Genomic DNA, 17,390 nt, shown 5'->3' with positions numbered 1-17,390 from the left:
AATGTCAGGGGATTGATTTCATGTCATTGATACTACACTTTTCTCTCAGATTCTACACAGCGGAGATAGCATGTGGCCTCCAGTTCCTGCACCAACGCTACATCGTCCATCGGTAAGCAGAACTTATCCACAGTTTTCTTTTTCCTTGCAGTGGGTTGCAGACTTTCCAGAATCCTGAATTAGGACTGGTTTTGCTGCTGTACATACTGTACCTAAGACCTCTGTGTCACTGAACAGATTAACATCTCTCTTTTTTTCATTGCAGTGACATAAAGCCAGACAACATCATGCTGGACAGATCTGGACACATCCGCCTGATTGACCTGGGGCTGGCCCAAGACGGCGTCACCTCGTCTAACAAGATCAGTGGAGTGACGGGCACACTTCAATTCATGGCCCCAGAGGTGCTTCTTGAAGAGGACTACGACACAGCAGTTGACTGGTGGAGCCTGGGGATTGTCGTATCTTGGATGGCGGCAGGACAGTCCCCTTTCTACCATGGCTCTATCAGGAGAAAGATCATCAAGTCGATCACCAGAAAGGAGCCAAAATTCCCATCTGGGCTTGATGCTGATGTCAAGCACCTTCTGCAGAGACTGCTGCGCAAGAAGCCTGAGGAGAGGCTGGGTGTCTACAAGAATATCAGAGGTCACCGTTTCTTTAACACCATAGATTGGGAGGTGCTGGAACTGAAAAGAGCAAGGCCGCCATTCAAGCCATTCAGGGAAGTTCTGGAGAATCGGGACATGCTGTGGCTGGAGGATAAGACACCCCTTCACCCTATGGATGGATTCTCGTACACTTCACCAAGCTGGACCCGGTAAGATCTTCTTCCTCCAAGGATGATGTTCTTCAGGCAGACTTCCGTGTTTATCCTCATTGTTCCTCTGGTGTCAGACAGCACAGGAGGTCATATAATAACCCTTCTTCAGGTCTCCATCTCTGGTCCGCAGTCTTCTCCCTTCTCAGCTACATTATTTTTGCTTCTGTAATAACTATGTCTTCCTCTTCTTAGGATGATGAGAAGAATCCGATTGTGAAGGAAGCCACAACCATCTGGTAAGTACCTTCTATACACACCTACACATACATATCTGTACACCTATACACACAGGACACCTACCCTTATAGTCACACACTTAAACAGAACTCTCATACTGTAAAAAGTTTAATACATAAAACATTTACTCTAAGGGTGACTACCCACTACAGTTTTTGCGGTAAATTGTGATTTTGCGCGATCGCGGTTTTAACATTAACAAGTCCCATTGACCCCTGGAGAAAAAAAACTGTAGTGGGTAGTCACCCTAAAATAGCAAAAAGTCTTTAGGGAAAATATATTAAGTCCAGTATTTATCTGTGCGCCTACACAGAAATGTGCAGCAGGCCTGATCCGGCATAAAGTTCTTGCTTACGCCAAATGTTTAGATTTTTTTTTATGCCAGAATCTGGCATAAAATGTTTTGTAATTTTCCGCCTTTGAGTCATCCCCTTCTGAGATTTTGATATATCTGATTGACAAGCAATATGGCCTCCATTATGGCTTCCACAATCACAAAACTGCTAATAACTCATAGTAAAGACACAGTTGCAGAAAATAACTTTTTTTGTATATCGGATACAAATCAGATCCTGATACAAGTCATCATGTTACAGTAGTTCACTTTTTTGTATCCACAACTGGTAAAACTAACAATTCTCTCTCTTTTTTCTTGTAGGCTCAGCCCGCGCCAACTGCCCCCTGAACCCGTGACTGCTGCTGTAGAAGAGCTCGGCTTATGAACAACATCCTCTCTCCACCAGCTGTATCCTGCATGCTACCATCAGCAACCTGAACCTTGACCTCCTCCAGCTGACATCGGACATCATCCTCTCCTGAAGACCCTCTACACCTCAGGAGCGGCCTGTGCTTGATTGGTAGCTGGCGAGTTCAGGAAAAATAGCCCGAGTGACTATTATCCCTGAACTCCTGGTTACTAGTAAGACCTCGGCACAGACCGGGTAAGTAGCACAGACCACATACATGATTAGACACAAGTGTAGGTACAAACACATACACACACAGTATACACAAGTATACACACACAGATAGGTGTAGATGTCGGCTTTGATCCTGGGACTTGCTCTGATCGCCATATTTGGGGTCAGGAAGGAATTTTTCCAACTTGAGGACAATTGGCTTATTCCTCAAGTAGGTTTTTGCCTTCCTCTGGGTCAACTCACAGCCTTAAATAGGGTTAGCTTTTATTTATAAGGAAACCATCACATAAATAATATAATATAAACATAGAAAGTAAACAGAAACTTTAGCTGACATCACATACACTAGGGAGGTGAGCTACTGCTGTTTGATCTTGAGATTTATTCTGGTCGCCATATTTGGGATCAGGAAGGACTTTTTCCCCCTTGAAACAGGATGATTGGCTCTTTCCTCAAGGAGGTTTTCGCCTTCCTCTGGATCAACACAGTCTATAAATAGGTTTAGTTCAATACACTTTAGATTTCACACAAATAATAAATGGTAAGAGATTTATTTAGATTCATGAAAACAATAATACCTTTTAAAAAGTCAGGTCAGATGTCGGCTTTGATCCTGGGACTTGTTCCGATCGCCATATTTGGGGTCAGGAAGGAATTTTTCCCCTTTATACAAGGATAATTGGCTTTTTCCTAAAAGGGTTTTCGCCTTCCTCTGGATCAACAGCCTCAAAATTCCCCGTAATAAAATCTACCATTTCCTACAACTAGAAATAAAATGTTCTTTCTCCATAAATCTTTGTGTCTGTGTCTTTATTTCCATTGAATGTCTTACACAATGTTCTTCCAATGCCACTGGGGATGGTATATCCAAGAAACGTAGTGATAGGTGGGGGCCCATGTTATTACGCCCTTGCCTGCAACCTTCAGATCATCTGTCTTTTTGAGTTCTAAAGCTCCATTTAGACGGGATGAATGTTGGGCAAACGATGCCCGACACTCGTCCCTGCACATACTCGCTCTCGTGCTACTGCACGGGAGCTAGTATCGCTCTCTCACAGCGAGGAGGCTGCAAGAGATTTCTCTCCTCGCTCTCCCCCACCTCTCTCCATTGACTTAAAGGGGTTGTCCCGCGAAAGCAAGTGGGGTTATATACTTCTGTATGGCCATATTAATGCACTTTGTAATGTACATTGTGCATTAATTATGAGCCATACAGAAGTTATTCACTTACCTGTTCCGTTGCTAGCGTCCCCGTCTCCATGGTGCCGTCTAATTTCAGCGTCTAATCGCCCGATTAGACGCGCTTGCGCAGTCCGGTCTTCTCTCTTCTGAATGGGGCCGCTCGTGCCGGAGAGCGGCTCCTCGTAGCTCCGCCCCATCACGTGTGCCGATTCCAGCCAATCAGGAGGCTGGAATCGGCAATGGAGCGCACAGAGCCCACAGTGCACCATGGGAGAAGACCCGCTGTGCATCGTGGGTGAAGATCCCGGCGGCCATCTTACTTAGGTAAGTAAGAAGTCGCAGCAGCGCCGGGATTCGGGTAAGTACTGTACGTTTTTTTTTTTTAAACACATGCATCGGGTTTGTCTCGCGCCGAATGGGGGGGGCTATTGAAAAAAAAAAAAAAACTGTTTCGGCGCGGGACAACCCCTTTAACATAGTGGCCATTCAGTACTGAACAGCTGCTATTTATACTCAGCGATCAACTCATCGTCCATCGGTTGATGTTGCATAACCGATGTACGATGAGCTGATTGCTGCAGTGTGTAGTGTAGGGTGACTCCCAGACACAGGGCATACATTGAGGAGCTGGGAGGGTAAGATGGTTGCTTGTCACGGCGGCACTTACCACCCTTTTTCCCGGAGAACTGCATGTAGCTTCGGCCAGGGCAGCGATGGACCTCTTCCGGACACCCCTTTGAGAGGGATGCCCAATAAACTTGTGAACAGGCATAGGGTTTGTCATGGGTGACGCCACCATTCCGATACCCACCAGAAAGACTCTCGGTGATAAATAAATGAGCTGCAGACTTGTATAACGTACCTCAGATCCCCGGGAATTGTCAGGGCCTAGCAAAACTTTACTTAGCATGAAGACTGAATGTAAGGCACAGTAATCACAAACAGACATGCAGGCAAATCAATTAGATAATACCTCTACACAGTGATCCCAGGCACAGGAAGGGTGTGTAGGAACAGTAGTATTTTAAGTATCTCTATGCGGTGATCCCAAGGCACAGGATGGCCGCGTAGGAACAGCAGAATTTGAGTACCTCTATGCGGTGATCCCCAGGAACAGGACAGCCGCATAGGAACAGTAGTAGGGGAGTGCCTCTGCACGGAACTTTGGCCAAACTCACCACAAACACTCTTACTCTCTCTCTCTTTCTCTGACTTTGGAGCTTACTCCTCTATGGTCACTGGCATACAGGCACTTAGGAATCACTCTTCCTCCTTCATCTTCACCACATGGGAGTTGAAGGTACCCCCATGTGGCTGGCACACTTTCTCAGGAACCCAGAAGATGAAGAACTACCTCTTCCTGCTCTCGCACACTGCTATTTATTTTCTCACTCATACCTCATACATAGCAAACATCTGCACAGTGCACCTACAAAAGACATGACATGTATGACATTATGGAGGGGGCCAGAATTAGATGTACTGGGCCACTACAACCTTGGCTATACCGGGGGACACCTTGCCAAGGTACGTTTCCAACCTACTGCTTATTTGTAATTGTTTGCAACTAGCTGCTGCATCCCGGGAATCCTAAATACCTCACCTTGCTAACCTTTTTATAGCATGGAACCAATGCGTCCTATTTTTCAATATGAGAGAGATGCTTATACTCGGGGATTATGTCTCAAACAAGCCTATAGGTGGAGTCCCCTAAGAGAGATGAAGGAGATTACAATCTGACCCTAGTGCTTGGAAGGGTGTCCTACCACAGAGGGATCTTGTGGAGCACCATCCCTTGAGGAACTTACCACCACACTCACCGTCCATGACCCTCAAACATGCATCTCTTCATATTTGTAATGTGAGTGTGAAAGAAGGAAATCCTCATTCTTCCAAATAGCAGGGAGTCTTAGACATAAAACTGGCACCTATCAGAACGTCTAATAAGACAGGGAACAGAAGTGTGTTGAATTAAAAAGAGTGGTGAAATAGTGACTGCTGTTCCCCTAATATAGCTGTGGAATGTCCCATTTTTATTTAGCACCTATCAGAACATGTAAATATATGGAGCCATAAAACAGCACCTATAGTGGTCTATAGGCCCTTTTAGACACACCGATTATTGCTCAAAAGATGTCTTTTGAGCGACAATCGTTGTGTCATTTACAGCACAAGATGATCGCTCAAGATGAGCGATCACCTTGCGCTGCGAGTGGAGGATGCAGAAGACAAGGAGGGTGTCCCCACTTGTCTTCTGCATCCAGCTGTTCCCCGCTCCGAGTGCCCGGCTGTTATACAGTTGAGCACTTGGAGCAGGGGATGCAGAAGACAAGCGGGGTGCCCCCACTTGTCTTCTGCATCCAGCTGTTTTCTGCACGGAGCGCCTGGCTGTTATACAGCCGAGCACTCCGTGCGGGGTATGGAGGACAAAGCTGGACTGCTCTGTTCTTCATACCCAGCCTGTCATCAGGGAGCAGGATACAGCTGAAACAATAGTATCAGCTGTAACCTGCTGTGAATCCCTGATAAGGCTCATCATTGTCTTTCAGCACGCTGAAAGACAACGATGAGCGACGGCATAACAAAAAGTGTGCGATGTATGTGCAGTTACACACAATGATTATCACTCAAAAGACGTCTTTTGGGCGAATTTTGAGCAATAATTGTTGTGTCTAAATGGGCCTTATGTCTTCAAAGGATTTTCTGGGACTACACGATTGATGGCCTATCCTTGGAATAAGTCAGCAATAGATGATTGGTGGAGGTCTGATGCTCAGGACCCCTGACGATCTGCTTACTAATAATGTGAGCATTGTTGTTGGTTCAGTCCATACCAGACAGAGTGCTGTATATTGTATAGCTGCAGTGCCTGGTATTGCAGCTCAATCCCACAATTCTCTGGAATGCGACTGAGCTGCTTTCAAGTCATGTGTGACCAATGAACGTGCAGAGGTATAATCCTATCTCTAAGGGAGCAGCTTATCCAATCAGAATATACAACTGCTCTGTGAGAATCATGTGTAGGATGATCCTTACACATTCTGATGTTGTCCATGAACATGTTTAACCGCTTAACTGCTAGCTATTTTCTATGAAGGTGGATATAACAGTATATATACATATATTTATATATATACGTGCTTGCTTAGACTGATTCAGGAAACAGATTTATTATTGTTACTACTACAAGCCTTATGGGCCCCCTAAGGCTCCTGGGCCCGGATGCAACCGCATTCCCTATAGTTACACCAGTGCTTTAAGGCCCTTTTACATTTTTAAATCATTTAATATGAATGTTTGACTGATCATTGGCCTGTCTGAATATGCTGGTCTGTAGGAATAGACTGTGCCTAGGGGCAGTGCAGCAGGTAGTGTCCCCATGCTGTGGAGCTGCCAGGAATGAGACTGCCAGAGACTAAAAGCGTCTCTAACAAGTAAGCAATTTTTCGCACAGTGCCCTTTCTGTAACTGTGTGCACACCAGATGCTTATTGCCCGAATTTGCCGTTTCCAGCAAGAATTAATGGGAATAATCACCCGTGTAAAGTACCCTTTACTCACCTCTCCTGACTTCTTCTACCCCGGCGCAGCTCCCACTGCTCCTGTGCATGCGGCATCGGAGCTCAGGGCAGCACCAGTGCCTTGAGGCGAGAATGACCAGCCGAGAGCATCAAGGAGAGCGCCAAGTTGGTGTAATGTGTTATATAGGCCATGCAATGCTTCCTGGGAAGAAAGTATGTAAATATTTGCATAGTGGCATCTGATTTCTGGATTACCATCAGATTTTTTTTTGCACAGTGCAACTCCTGTTGGTGTGCAAGAGCTTCAACTCAGCTCCATGTACTTCCAATAGTAGAGATAGCAGTCCCCAAGGTATTGGATATCGATACACATGAGAGAGGACTCTCACAAATCAGTATACTATAGTATATTATGGCCATATGCCTTAGGTTACTATTGTGGAAGAGACGTTTAATGAGTACCTATCGTGATCTCATGTCTGAAGGGCTGTTTACAGCTTTGCAGCCGTGGCCCCGCAAGTTTATCACAGTCTTTCTTCTCTCCCTACTCTCCGCCCATCCTTCCCTGTACTAGCTCTTCTTAGATTTTGATTCCAGCACTTCGAATGTTTTAAGTGGGTGTTCCCCACAACTTACTATCAATAAAATATGGCCCCCTTTGATATTGAATGATGGGGACCACCCCCTTGACACATTCCAAGCATTGGGAGTTTAATTTAGGCTAAGTTCCGCCCAGTCCCGCCCCCTCCCATTGCAAATAGTGTCGAGAGGCGAAGAGAGGGCAGCTGCTCAGTGCACTGCTCCTGACCGGGCCCGCCTCCTCCCCCTGCAGAGAGAGACAGCATATATCGGCCAGGCATGAAAACCTGGCCGATATACGCGGGTCGGAATAAGCCCTTAAGTCTAAGTCAAGTGAGTGTGGTGTTCATCCATGGAATGACTGTCAGCAAGTGAGTAAAAATATTTGTCTCCGTGCTTATTACTTTGTTTCACATCTATCTTCACTCTACGAAGCAAGCCCTATATAGTGTGATGTCTTGTATTATGGACCTCGTAAACGCATAAATGCCGGCCCCCACAGGTTTTATCCCAGTGGGCTCTACTTCTACCTTCTACTTTCAATGCTTAGCTGACCAGCTCATATTGTTCATTACATTAAATACTCAAATGAACCACATCCATGAAATTGGGAAAAAAGATGCGCAGTGCAGAGACTATTGTGAAAATGTAAATGTGGATGATTATCGCATTGTGTTCTGTATTCAGCGGTGATAGTTCAGCTCTTGCATATGTGGGACAGTAAATAACAGCTTTTAAAATCATAAACTGTGATAAATTTGGACTACAGATTCTACTTTTATACCATAAATAGACTTGGGCTACATGGCGAAATACTGTATTGTATGCAATGAGTAGGGATGGTTAGTTTCTGCTGAATTGGAAGTTCATAAAAACCCCTTAACCCATTAAGGATCAACCACTGTAAATTTATGGCGCTTGGTCCCGGGTTTAAAGCTCAGCCATATGTAAAATTACAGCGGGGATTAAAGCCTCTTGCTTCTGCAATCAATCAGAAGCAGGATCGGTTGTCAGCTGTTAGTCACAGCTGATAACCCAGAGGAGGAGGGAGAAGTGGGTTTTAACCCTTTTTGCCGCCTACTTTATTTAGTGCTCAATGAGTGCTCTACAGTGTTCAATGAGCGCGATTTACTAAAAAACTGAAAGCGGAATTCTTTCTTCCACTACACGAGCTGGCAGTAAGTGACTGCTTGGTGACCTCTTGAACAGCAAAGTTACAGGGTCCAAGCAGACCCTAATCAACTCTGCCAGTGACTATTGTCACTACAGGGGATGTTTTTCCTGTAACTGGGGCTCCTATAGATGCCTCAGCTAAGGTGGAAAAATGTCAAAAAAAAACAAAACAAAAACATGTGAATGTCCCCCAGAGGTCTTATATGGCGTCATGGGGGGCATAGACAGTAAAAAGAATAATTACATAAATAAGTAAAACAAAATTACAAAATAAAACAACAATATATACATAAGAAAGATAATAACCCAAAGCTGATGCCAACCAAAACCATCACTATATGTGCCGTGTAATCCAAAACCATACATATCATATACCAAAACATCCTAAACAAAATGAGTAGCCCATTCCCACACCTTATTTTAACGTAAATATACTAATTAAAACAAAAAACTGTGTTAAAAAAAATAATTTTCTTTAGCTTTTTACTCCCAATAAAACTGAAAAAAAAGTCAGCAAAAAAGATATTAAAAAAACAGCCCTATATGTCACTGAAAGAAAAACAAAGCAAAAATAATTTTGTTTGCTAAACAACAACAAAAATCCCTAAAAAGTGTTTGGTCCTTAAGGTACAAAGCAGCCTGGTCCTTAAGGGGTTAAACAACCATTGAATGCTAAGAGTGGTATGGATGTGGCTCAGTGATTAGCACTGCTGCCATGCAGTGCTGGAGTCCTATATTCAAATCTCACCAAGAACAACATCTGCATGGAGTTTGTAAGGGGATTTTTGCTGAAAAAGAAACACAAGCAGAATATACAAACTCCATGTAGTTACTCTCCTTGGTCAGAACTTAGGATCACAGTGCTAACCACTGAGCCAGTTCTACCTTCAGAGGAGAAGGAAGTGTAGTGGCCCAGTACAATGGGGCCCCTCCTCAAAAGTGTGTCTGCTCAGTATTGTATTGTCAGTGTCTTCTGTGTTGCATAACCTGCAGCACTGAATGGGTTAAGTGTCTGGTGTCTGTTTTTGTCCATCACGTGACTGTACTAAATATATGTGATTGCAAGGTATGTGAAAGAGAGTCTGGAAATCGATATAGTCGGTGCCATAGAATTCTGCAAGAGGACCAGGAGTCGGCAGCATGTCTACGTTCAACAATGAATGTGTACTGGTAGAGATGGAGAGAAAGAAAAGTGAGTCGCTGGGCCATGACCTATAGATAACTAATACCGTGGTTTTTCCTGCCTACCCATGAGTTCCCCCTGTCACACCACGTGTCAAGTTGCTGTGAAACTGTTGCTAGTTGTACAAAGTTCTGTTCATGAGTGTTCAAGTAAAACGACCAGTCACCGTCCGTTTCCGGAGGCTGTGTCTTAAACAGTACCCATGTGTGTGTGTGTGGATTTACTCTGCCAACTAGGAATTCCCCCATGGAAGCTGCATGAGAGAGGGTTTACTCCACCAGTTAGGAATCCCCCACTACAGAAGAAACAGTGGCGTCACCCGTGACACAAAAAGGACTCAGGTAATCCAGTATTGAGTTCCCTTGTTTATTAACCTGCCCTCGGCCCTGGGACATGTCACCGGTTACCCTCCAGGAGGGAGACGGTAGAGCCATCGTGACAAGGCACAGACTCTACCCCGCCATCTCATCGGCCACGGACACTTTCGCCGCAGAAGAAATATGGTGACTGTGTGGTTGGTACTGTTGTCTTGCAGTGCTGAAATCCTAAGTTTAAATGTGAACAAAGGCAACATCTGTATATAGCTTTACAGAGTCTATGCAGATGTATCCTTGGTGAGATTCGAACCCAGGACCCCAGCGTTGGAAGGCAGCAGTGGGGTCCTGAGCTACATTCAATGAACCAATGCTGCATCTATAATTGTTTTATGGTTTTTATGAACTTCTGGCTCAGATCAAACAGAACTTTTTAACAGAATTCAGCAAACTGGCTTAACAGAACTTTTCAAACGTTCACTCATCTCTAGTCCCAACATATTGGTATGTACAGTCAGGCATCTCTGTAGACTCAACGTCCTTTTACACAGGCTGATGTTTGGCATGAATGTCTGCCCAAACATTTGTTTTTCCTGATCATGTACGGGCTTATTGTGTCTTTCAAGGGCCCTTTAACCGGACTTGATTACAGGGCAAGAATAGCTATTGGAATGTTCGTTTGCCCAATCATCGGGTCATCTGAGGGTGCTACTGATAACTAGACGAATGAGCATGAAAAAAGCATGGTTGTAGGCAGCTTATCGCCCAGTGTGAGCAGGGGATGTACCGACGACAGAGATTACACAAGGGATTTACGATCGTTAGTCTCTCATACATAATGAGTCCGTCTGTGTGAAGGCCAGAAAGATCTGAGTTGATCTTGTTGATCAGGAGTCATCAAACGATTCACATTGAGCTGTGTAATGCATCGCCATTGTTTTCAGTGGGACAGACAAAAACACATTACATGGTGAGCGATGTAAGGTTTCCCATTAAAACAATGGGAAACACTTGCTGACCCTCTAACATGTCTGAAAGTTGCGTCGGAGGATCGCTACTTCACCGAATAAGACAGGAAGTTGCTCTTCTTCCTCCATCTTCACTTACATGAAAGCTAAAGGTGCTTCCATGCGGCTCTATGTTAGCACTCACTCCTCCTGAAGATGTATTCCCTTCCATCTCTCAATCTCTTCCATTTAAAGCGTCACTCATACCACATGACACAGTGAGAATAGATACATTCAGCAGACAGAGCTGACAGGCAATGATTTTAACTCTTCAGATGCTGCAGCTGTGCAACACACATACAGAAAATGACATGACAGCTTTGCACAGTGCATCCACATAAGTCAATACATGTATGACAATTATTGAGGGGACCAGGATGCTGTACTGGGACACTATATCTATGATCAACAAGGTAGGGGAATCTAGGGGAATCTGCTCATCGTGCAGTTTAAACAGCCGCCGTTCAGTAGTGAACGGCCGCTGTGTTATGTGAATGAAGGGGTCGAGGGAGCGAGAGGAGAGAAATCTCCGTGAACCAGTCTGCTCTGCTAGCTCCCGTGCAGGAGCACGGGAGCGAGGAAACACAGGTACGAGTGTCGGGCATCGTTTGCCCAACATTTGTCCTGTGTAAATGGGGCTTAAGATTTGTGCTCAATGTGTACGCAGAAAAAAGTGTCTTCATCTTTTATCCTGGTTGTGCACTTATTGTGCATTTTACCACACAGGCTTCATTAGCAGTTAAATAAAATAAGGTATTGTATGAAAACATAAAATGAAGTAAGATAAAAAAAATGTATGGTAGTATATGGTAAAGTTAAATAGGGTATGATAACATATGTAAAATTTGGGATCAGTGGGTGTGTGATGGCATGCAAACAAGGTGACCAAACCGAGAATGACCTCAACAGACCACAGAGTTGATTGACTGACAAGCTCAAGCAGCTCCAACTGTTTCATTGTCCGCCATCCAAAGACAGGTGACACCATTGTTACATGCCTGTGTCTATCGGAACCATTTCCAGGCACTTGGCTGAAGGACATTTGGTCTCACGGCAACTACCATATCACATCTTATACTTCTGTGGTAAAATAGAAGCTGATTGGCTGCTACAGGCAATAAAGACAGTTTTACTGTTAGACAGTCTTGATAAATCTTCCCCCTAATATTCTTATCTATGGAAAAGTCTGGACAAACTTCTTAATTGGCAGTTTTTATGGCGTTGCAAGGTGTATTACATCACAGACATCGCATGACATCCCAATTGCTTCAGAATGTCCAAAGTTCTAAAGCTGAAGCATCTTGTGGCAGTTGAGCTCGACGGCTTGAAGAGAACGAGTCTAGGTAAGATGCTCTTCACTCAGGGTACTTTTACACCGGACGACTGTCGGGGGCAGAAGCGCCCAACCGTAGTCCCAACGACTATAGCTCCCGAGCCATCCGCACGGTATATACACACCACAGGCAGTTTACCTGAGGAAGAGGCTTCTCTCACGCTGCAGATTGCTCCTCTGCTCACCTTCATTCACAGTAAAGGGGCAGGTGACCGATCGTCACTCATGTCTATGTCCAGCTTTATACAAAGGCTAATCTGTTTGACTTATTCGTCGACCTGAATTGTTTCATTAGAAAATTAACCATCAAACGATACTTTGAAATAAAAAATCTTTCAGGGGGTGATAGACTACAAGAGTTAGCGCAAACTGATATATCTGACCTGATAACAACTACATTAAAACCAAAAAGTCGTTTTTATCCGTTAGAGAGCAAGGGATGCTATATTGAAACTTTTTACCAGAAAGTATTAAAAGATCTCACTACACTGTGTAATATAAAAGAACCAGTACTTGGGTACAAAAATACAAAACAGAGAAGTATACTTCTCAATCTAGCCAAAAATGATCAAATTGCAATTAAAAGGGCAGACAAGGGAGGAGCAACGGTGATCATGGACATTGACTACTATGAAAAAGAAGCCAATAGGATCCTGGGAGACTCTGAATATTATACTAGGTTATACGAAAATCCTCTGAAGAAAATATCTCAGAAAATATCTCAGAAACTATATGAATTGATAGATGAAGCGTTAGAGGAAAAATGCCTCCCGAAAGAAGAGAGGAACTATATTTGCAACAAAGAACCGGAGACCCCATATTTTTATTTCCTACCAAAAACACACAAAAACAAAGAGAGCCCTCCAGGACGCCCAATAATTGCAGGAATAAACTCGATTACATGTGCATTATCAGAATATGTAGATCATCAATTACAAAGAATTGTAATTAATTTACCAGCATATATTAAGGACACCAGTGACTTTCTGGAAGCATTAAACATGAACAGTTGGCAAGAAAATTATTGGTTGTGTACTTTGTATTCGAACATCCCACATGAGAAGGGTATATCAGCAGTCAATCACTTTTTGACTAGGGATACATCCATGCCGGATCACCAAAAAATGTTTATCCTCAGAGCAATCAGATTTATCCTACAAAATAATTATTTTACTTATAAAGAGCGTTTTTATATTCAAAATAAAGGTACCGCCATGGGCACGAAATTTGCGCCGGCGTATGCTAACCTATTTATGGGAGCCCTGGAGGAAGAGATAAAAGATAAAAATATTATTTTTTACCGTCGTTTTATTGATGATGTATTTTTTATATGGGGAGGAGAAGAATATGAATTAGAGAATTTTATAAAAAATTTAAATTCGAGAGAATGGGGACTCGAATTCACAGGAAATTTCAGTCAAAAGAGTATAGTTTTTCTGGACGTTGAAATTTTTATTGATGATAGAAAAGTAATTAACACAAAAAATTATTTTAAACCTACCGACACAAACAGCTATTTAAAGTTTACTAGTTGTCACGCAAAATCATGGAAAAGTAATATTCCATATGGCCAGTTTGTACGTATGCGTCGGAACTGTTCCAAGGTTGAGGACTTCATGACGCAATCAGTAATATTAAAACAACGATTCCATGAAAAACAATACCCAACACAACTTGTTGAATCAGCCTACAAGAAAGCGTTGACAAGAACAACTGAACAAAAAAGAGGAAACCAGGAACGAAAAAAAAAAAGGGCAGAAGAAGAGAACCATAGCCTTCAATCAAGATTTATAACAAAGTACAACACACAACATGGAGGAATTCGAAATATTCTGCAAAAGCATTGGAACATTTTAAAAGACGACCCCTTTTTACAAAAAGATCTATCTGAAAGGCCAATAATAACGTTCAGACGAAATAAAACAATTAAAGACATACTAGCTCCCTCTTGTCCTTTTAAAAAACAAAAAAATAAACAGAATAAAGTTACAAAGGATACGAACCAATTGCTAAAACCCATCCAAGGTGTATTCAAATGTGGAATCTCTAGATGCAAATGCTGCACACATATCACGCATGGAAAAAAAGAAATACCATTATCAATAACAACCCCAAAGAAAACGCACAAGATTCAATCACTTTTAACATGCAGCTCTAAATTCGTGATATACCTCCTACAATGCCCCTGTGGGCTAAGGTATGTAGGACGCACTATTAATCCTTTACGAACGCGCATCAACAAACATCGCAACAATATAGTGAATGGTTTCGAAAAACACAGCATTTCAAAACATTTTAAAAAAGAACATAATAAAGACGCCAGAGGTTTAAAAGTTACACCCCTTGAGAAGGTCAAACCAGAAATATTTTCCTTGCTTAAAAAACGAGAAATGTACTGGATTTTCCGACTACAAACACTGAATCCAGTAGGATTGAATGAAACTCTGGAAAAAAACTTTTAAATATAAAAATTAAAAAAAAAAAACCTTTTATTTTTTAAATTTTTGTATATCTTATAAATATACTTTTAGCGAATTTTGAATGCTAGTGTTCACTAAAACATTTTTTTCTTTGATACGTACAAACCTTGATTGTATGTTTTAACAAAATACGAAAAACCAGAATTGATATGAATAATGTTTAATGAATTTTAATTGAACAAAATACTGTCCTTTTGGATAGATTCTTAATAATGTTATGACATAATGCATGAATTTATGTTTATATATATGAGATTGCCCACAACTTATTGGGTAAAAACTGATTAGGTGACCGTATTGAGGCACTGTGAGTTAACCACGTATATATATATATAAAAATTTTCCTAATATCTCCCTTTGATAGGATAGTGAGACGCCAATTAAGTTACCGGCGTTGGGTTAATATACCCCCAATATGGCCGATGTTGCTAGGATACATCATTAACACTAGTACGTCAGAATGCCGGTCATGTGACCGGCGCAATGACGTGGACGTATGAGACACTGCCCCCATCAAGGCACCCACCGCCAGGACAATACATTTTTTCTATGGCCGTTGTTGCTAGGAGACTTCAGCAACACTAGTGCGTCAGAGCGCTGGCCACGTGGACAACGCGATGACGTGGGCTTACTAGTTACCGCCCCCACCAAAGCCGCGATTGTTAGGCGCGCTCCTTGCATTGATACACGTCACCGCGCCGGTCAGGTGACTGACGTGGTGACGCTGTTGAATCTAATACATGCCCTAAATATGGCCACCACCATCGGAAGACGTTTTTAGTGGTGGGCGTAGGGACGCTGGTCAGGTGACCGGCGCAATGACGTAGGTCACCACAGTACGCCACAGCACGCCCCCATACCTCATCAGCAGTGATAGAACGTTAGGACGTTGACCATGTGACCGGCGCTGTGACGTCGGCACATTATGACACGCCCCCATCATGGCTGCCCCCACCAGCGGCATGTTTTGTAAGTAATCTATCTCCTATATATATGTGATGATTTTATGTTGTATTATGGCTTGAGAAAGGTGCCTGTGTGCACTGAAACGCGTTGCCTGTTATTTTAGCGAAGTTTGAAATTAAAGGTGCTATTGCTTCACTTTTAAAACGTGTGGTAAACATCTATTTGGAGACTGAAGGAGTCATCACTTCAAGGAGGGGGCTCATGGTCATCATACCCCCCTCCTCCTCAGTAAGTGTAACTCCTATATATTCTTTGACAGATCACTATTTGTGGTTACACACTATTTATTGAGCGCAGAAATTTTTGTTTGCTGATAGCTCTTTTGCAGCTTTATGTCAATGACGTTTATGTCCAAACTTATGTCAGTCTTGTCTATGTACAATTTATGGCAATGACGTCTTTGTCCACTTTATGTAAATGACGTCTATGTATATTTTATGTCAATCACGGCTGTGTCCGCTTTATGTCAATCACGGCTATGTCCACTTTATGTAAATCATGTCTGTCAATCACATCTATGTCCAGCATTATGTTAGTCTTGTCTATGTCCACTTTATGTCAATGACATCTATGTCCGTTCTATGCCAATCACGTATTTGTCCACTTTATGTTAAATGACGTCTATGTCCATTTTATGTCAATCACGGCTATGTCCAGCTGTATGTCAATCACGTCTTTGTCCACTTTATGTCAATAACGTCTGTGTCCACTTTATGTCAATCACGGCAATGCCCGGCTTTATATCAATCACGGCTATGCCCAGCTTTATGTCAGTTATGTCTATGTCCATTTTATGTCAATCATGGCTATGCCCAGCTTTATGTCCATAACGTCTATGTCCAGCTGTATGTCAATAACGTCTTTGTCCACTTTATGTCAATCACATCTATTTCCACTTTATGTCAATCATGTCTGTCAAGCACGTCTATGTCTGAGCTTTACGTCAATCACGTCTATGTCCAGCTTTATGTCAATCTCGTCTATGTCCAGCTTTATGTCAATCACGTCTATGTCCAGCTTTATGTCAATCTCGTCTATGTCCTGCTTTATGTCCATCACATCTATGTCCAGCTGTATGTCAATCACGTCTTCGTCCACTTTATGTAAATCGCGTCTATGTCCACTTCATGTCAATCATGTCTGTCAAACACGTCTATGTCCACTTTATGTCAATCATGGCTATGGCCAGCTTTATGTCAATCACGTCTAAGTCTGAGCTTTATGTCAATCACGTCAATGTCCAGCTTAATGTCAATAACATCTATGCCCAGCTTTATGTCAATCACGTCTATGTCCAGCTTTATGTCAATCATGTCTATGTCCAGCTTTATGTCAATCACGTCTATGTCCAGCTTTATATCAATCTCGTCTATGTCCAGCTTAATGTCAATCACGTCTATGTCCAGCTTTATGTCAATCACGTCTATGTCCAGCTTTATGTCAATCATATCTATGTCCAGCTTTATGTCAATCACGTCTGTGTCCAGCTTTATGTCACTCATGTCTATGTCCAATTGATGTCAATGACGTCTATGTCCAGCTTTATATCAATCTCGTCTATGTCCAGCTTTATGTCAATCACGGCTATATCCAGCTTTATGTCAATCATATCTATGTCCAGCTTTATGTCAATCACGTCTATGTCCAATTTATGTCAATCACGGCTATATCCA

The 17,390-nt window shown here is 42.7% G+C and overlaps 1 protein-coding gene across 1 annotated transcript in view; it reads left to right on the top strand.

Annotated features, from left to right (window-relative positions):
• The window catches only part of LOC136619964 (protein kinase C delta type-like), a 30,963-nt gene extending 28,229 nt beyond the window's left edge, over positions 1 to 2,734 (top strand). The window contains exons 3-6 of the mRNA XM_066594686.1: positions 50 to 112; positions 266 to 820; positions 1,016 to 1,059; positions 1,719 to 2,734. Coding sequence (XP_066450783.1) covers positions 50 to 112; positions 266 to 820; positions 1,016 to 1,040 — 643 coding nt within the window. The 3' untranslated portion in view covers positions 1,041 to 1,059; positions 1,719 to 2,734. The remainder of the gene's footprint in view (positions 1 to 49; positions 113 to 265; positions 821 to 1,015; positions 1,060 to 1,718) is intronic.
• The last annotated feature ends 14,656 nt before the right edge of the window (positions 2,735 to 17,390 follow it).

This window comes from Eleutherodactylus coqui, chromosome 3 (assembly GCF_035609145.1).
Source record: "Eleutherodactylus coqui strain aEleCoq1 chromosome 3, aEleCoq1.hap1, whole genome shotgun sequence".
Taxonomy (NCBI): Eukaryota; Metazoa; Chordata; class Amphibia; order Anura; family Eleutherodactylidae; genus Eleutherodactylus; species Eleutherodactylus coqui.
Note: the sequence above shows the minus strand (reverse complement) of the source record. Positions and strands in the feature narration are given on the sequence as shown.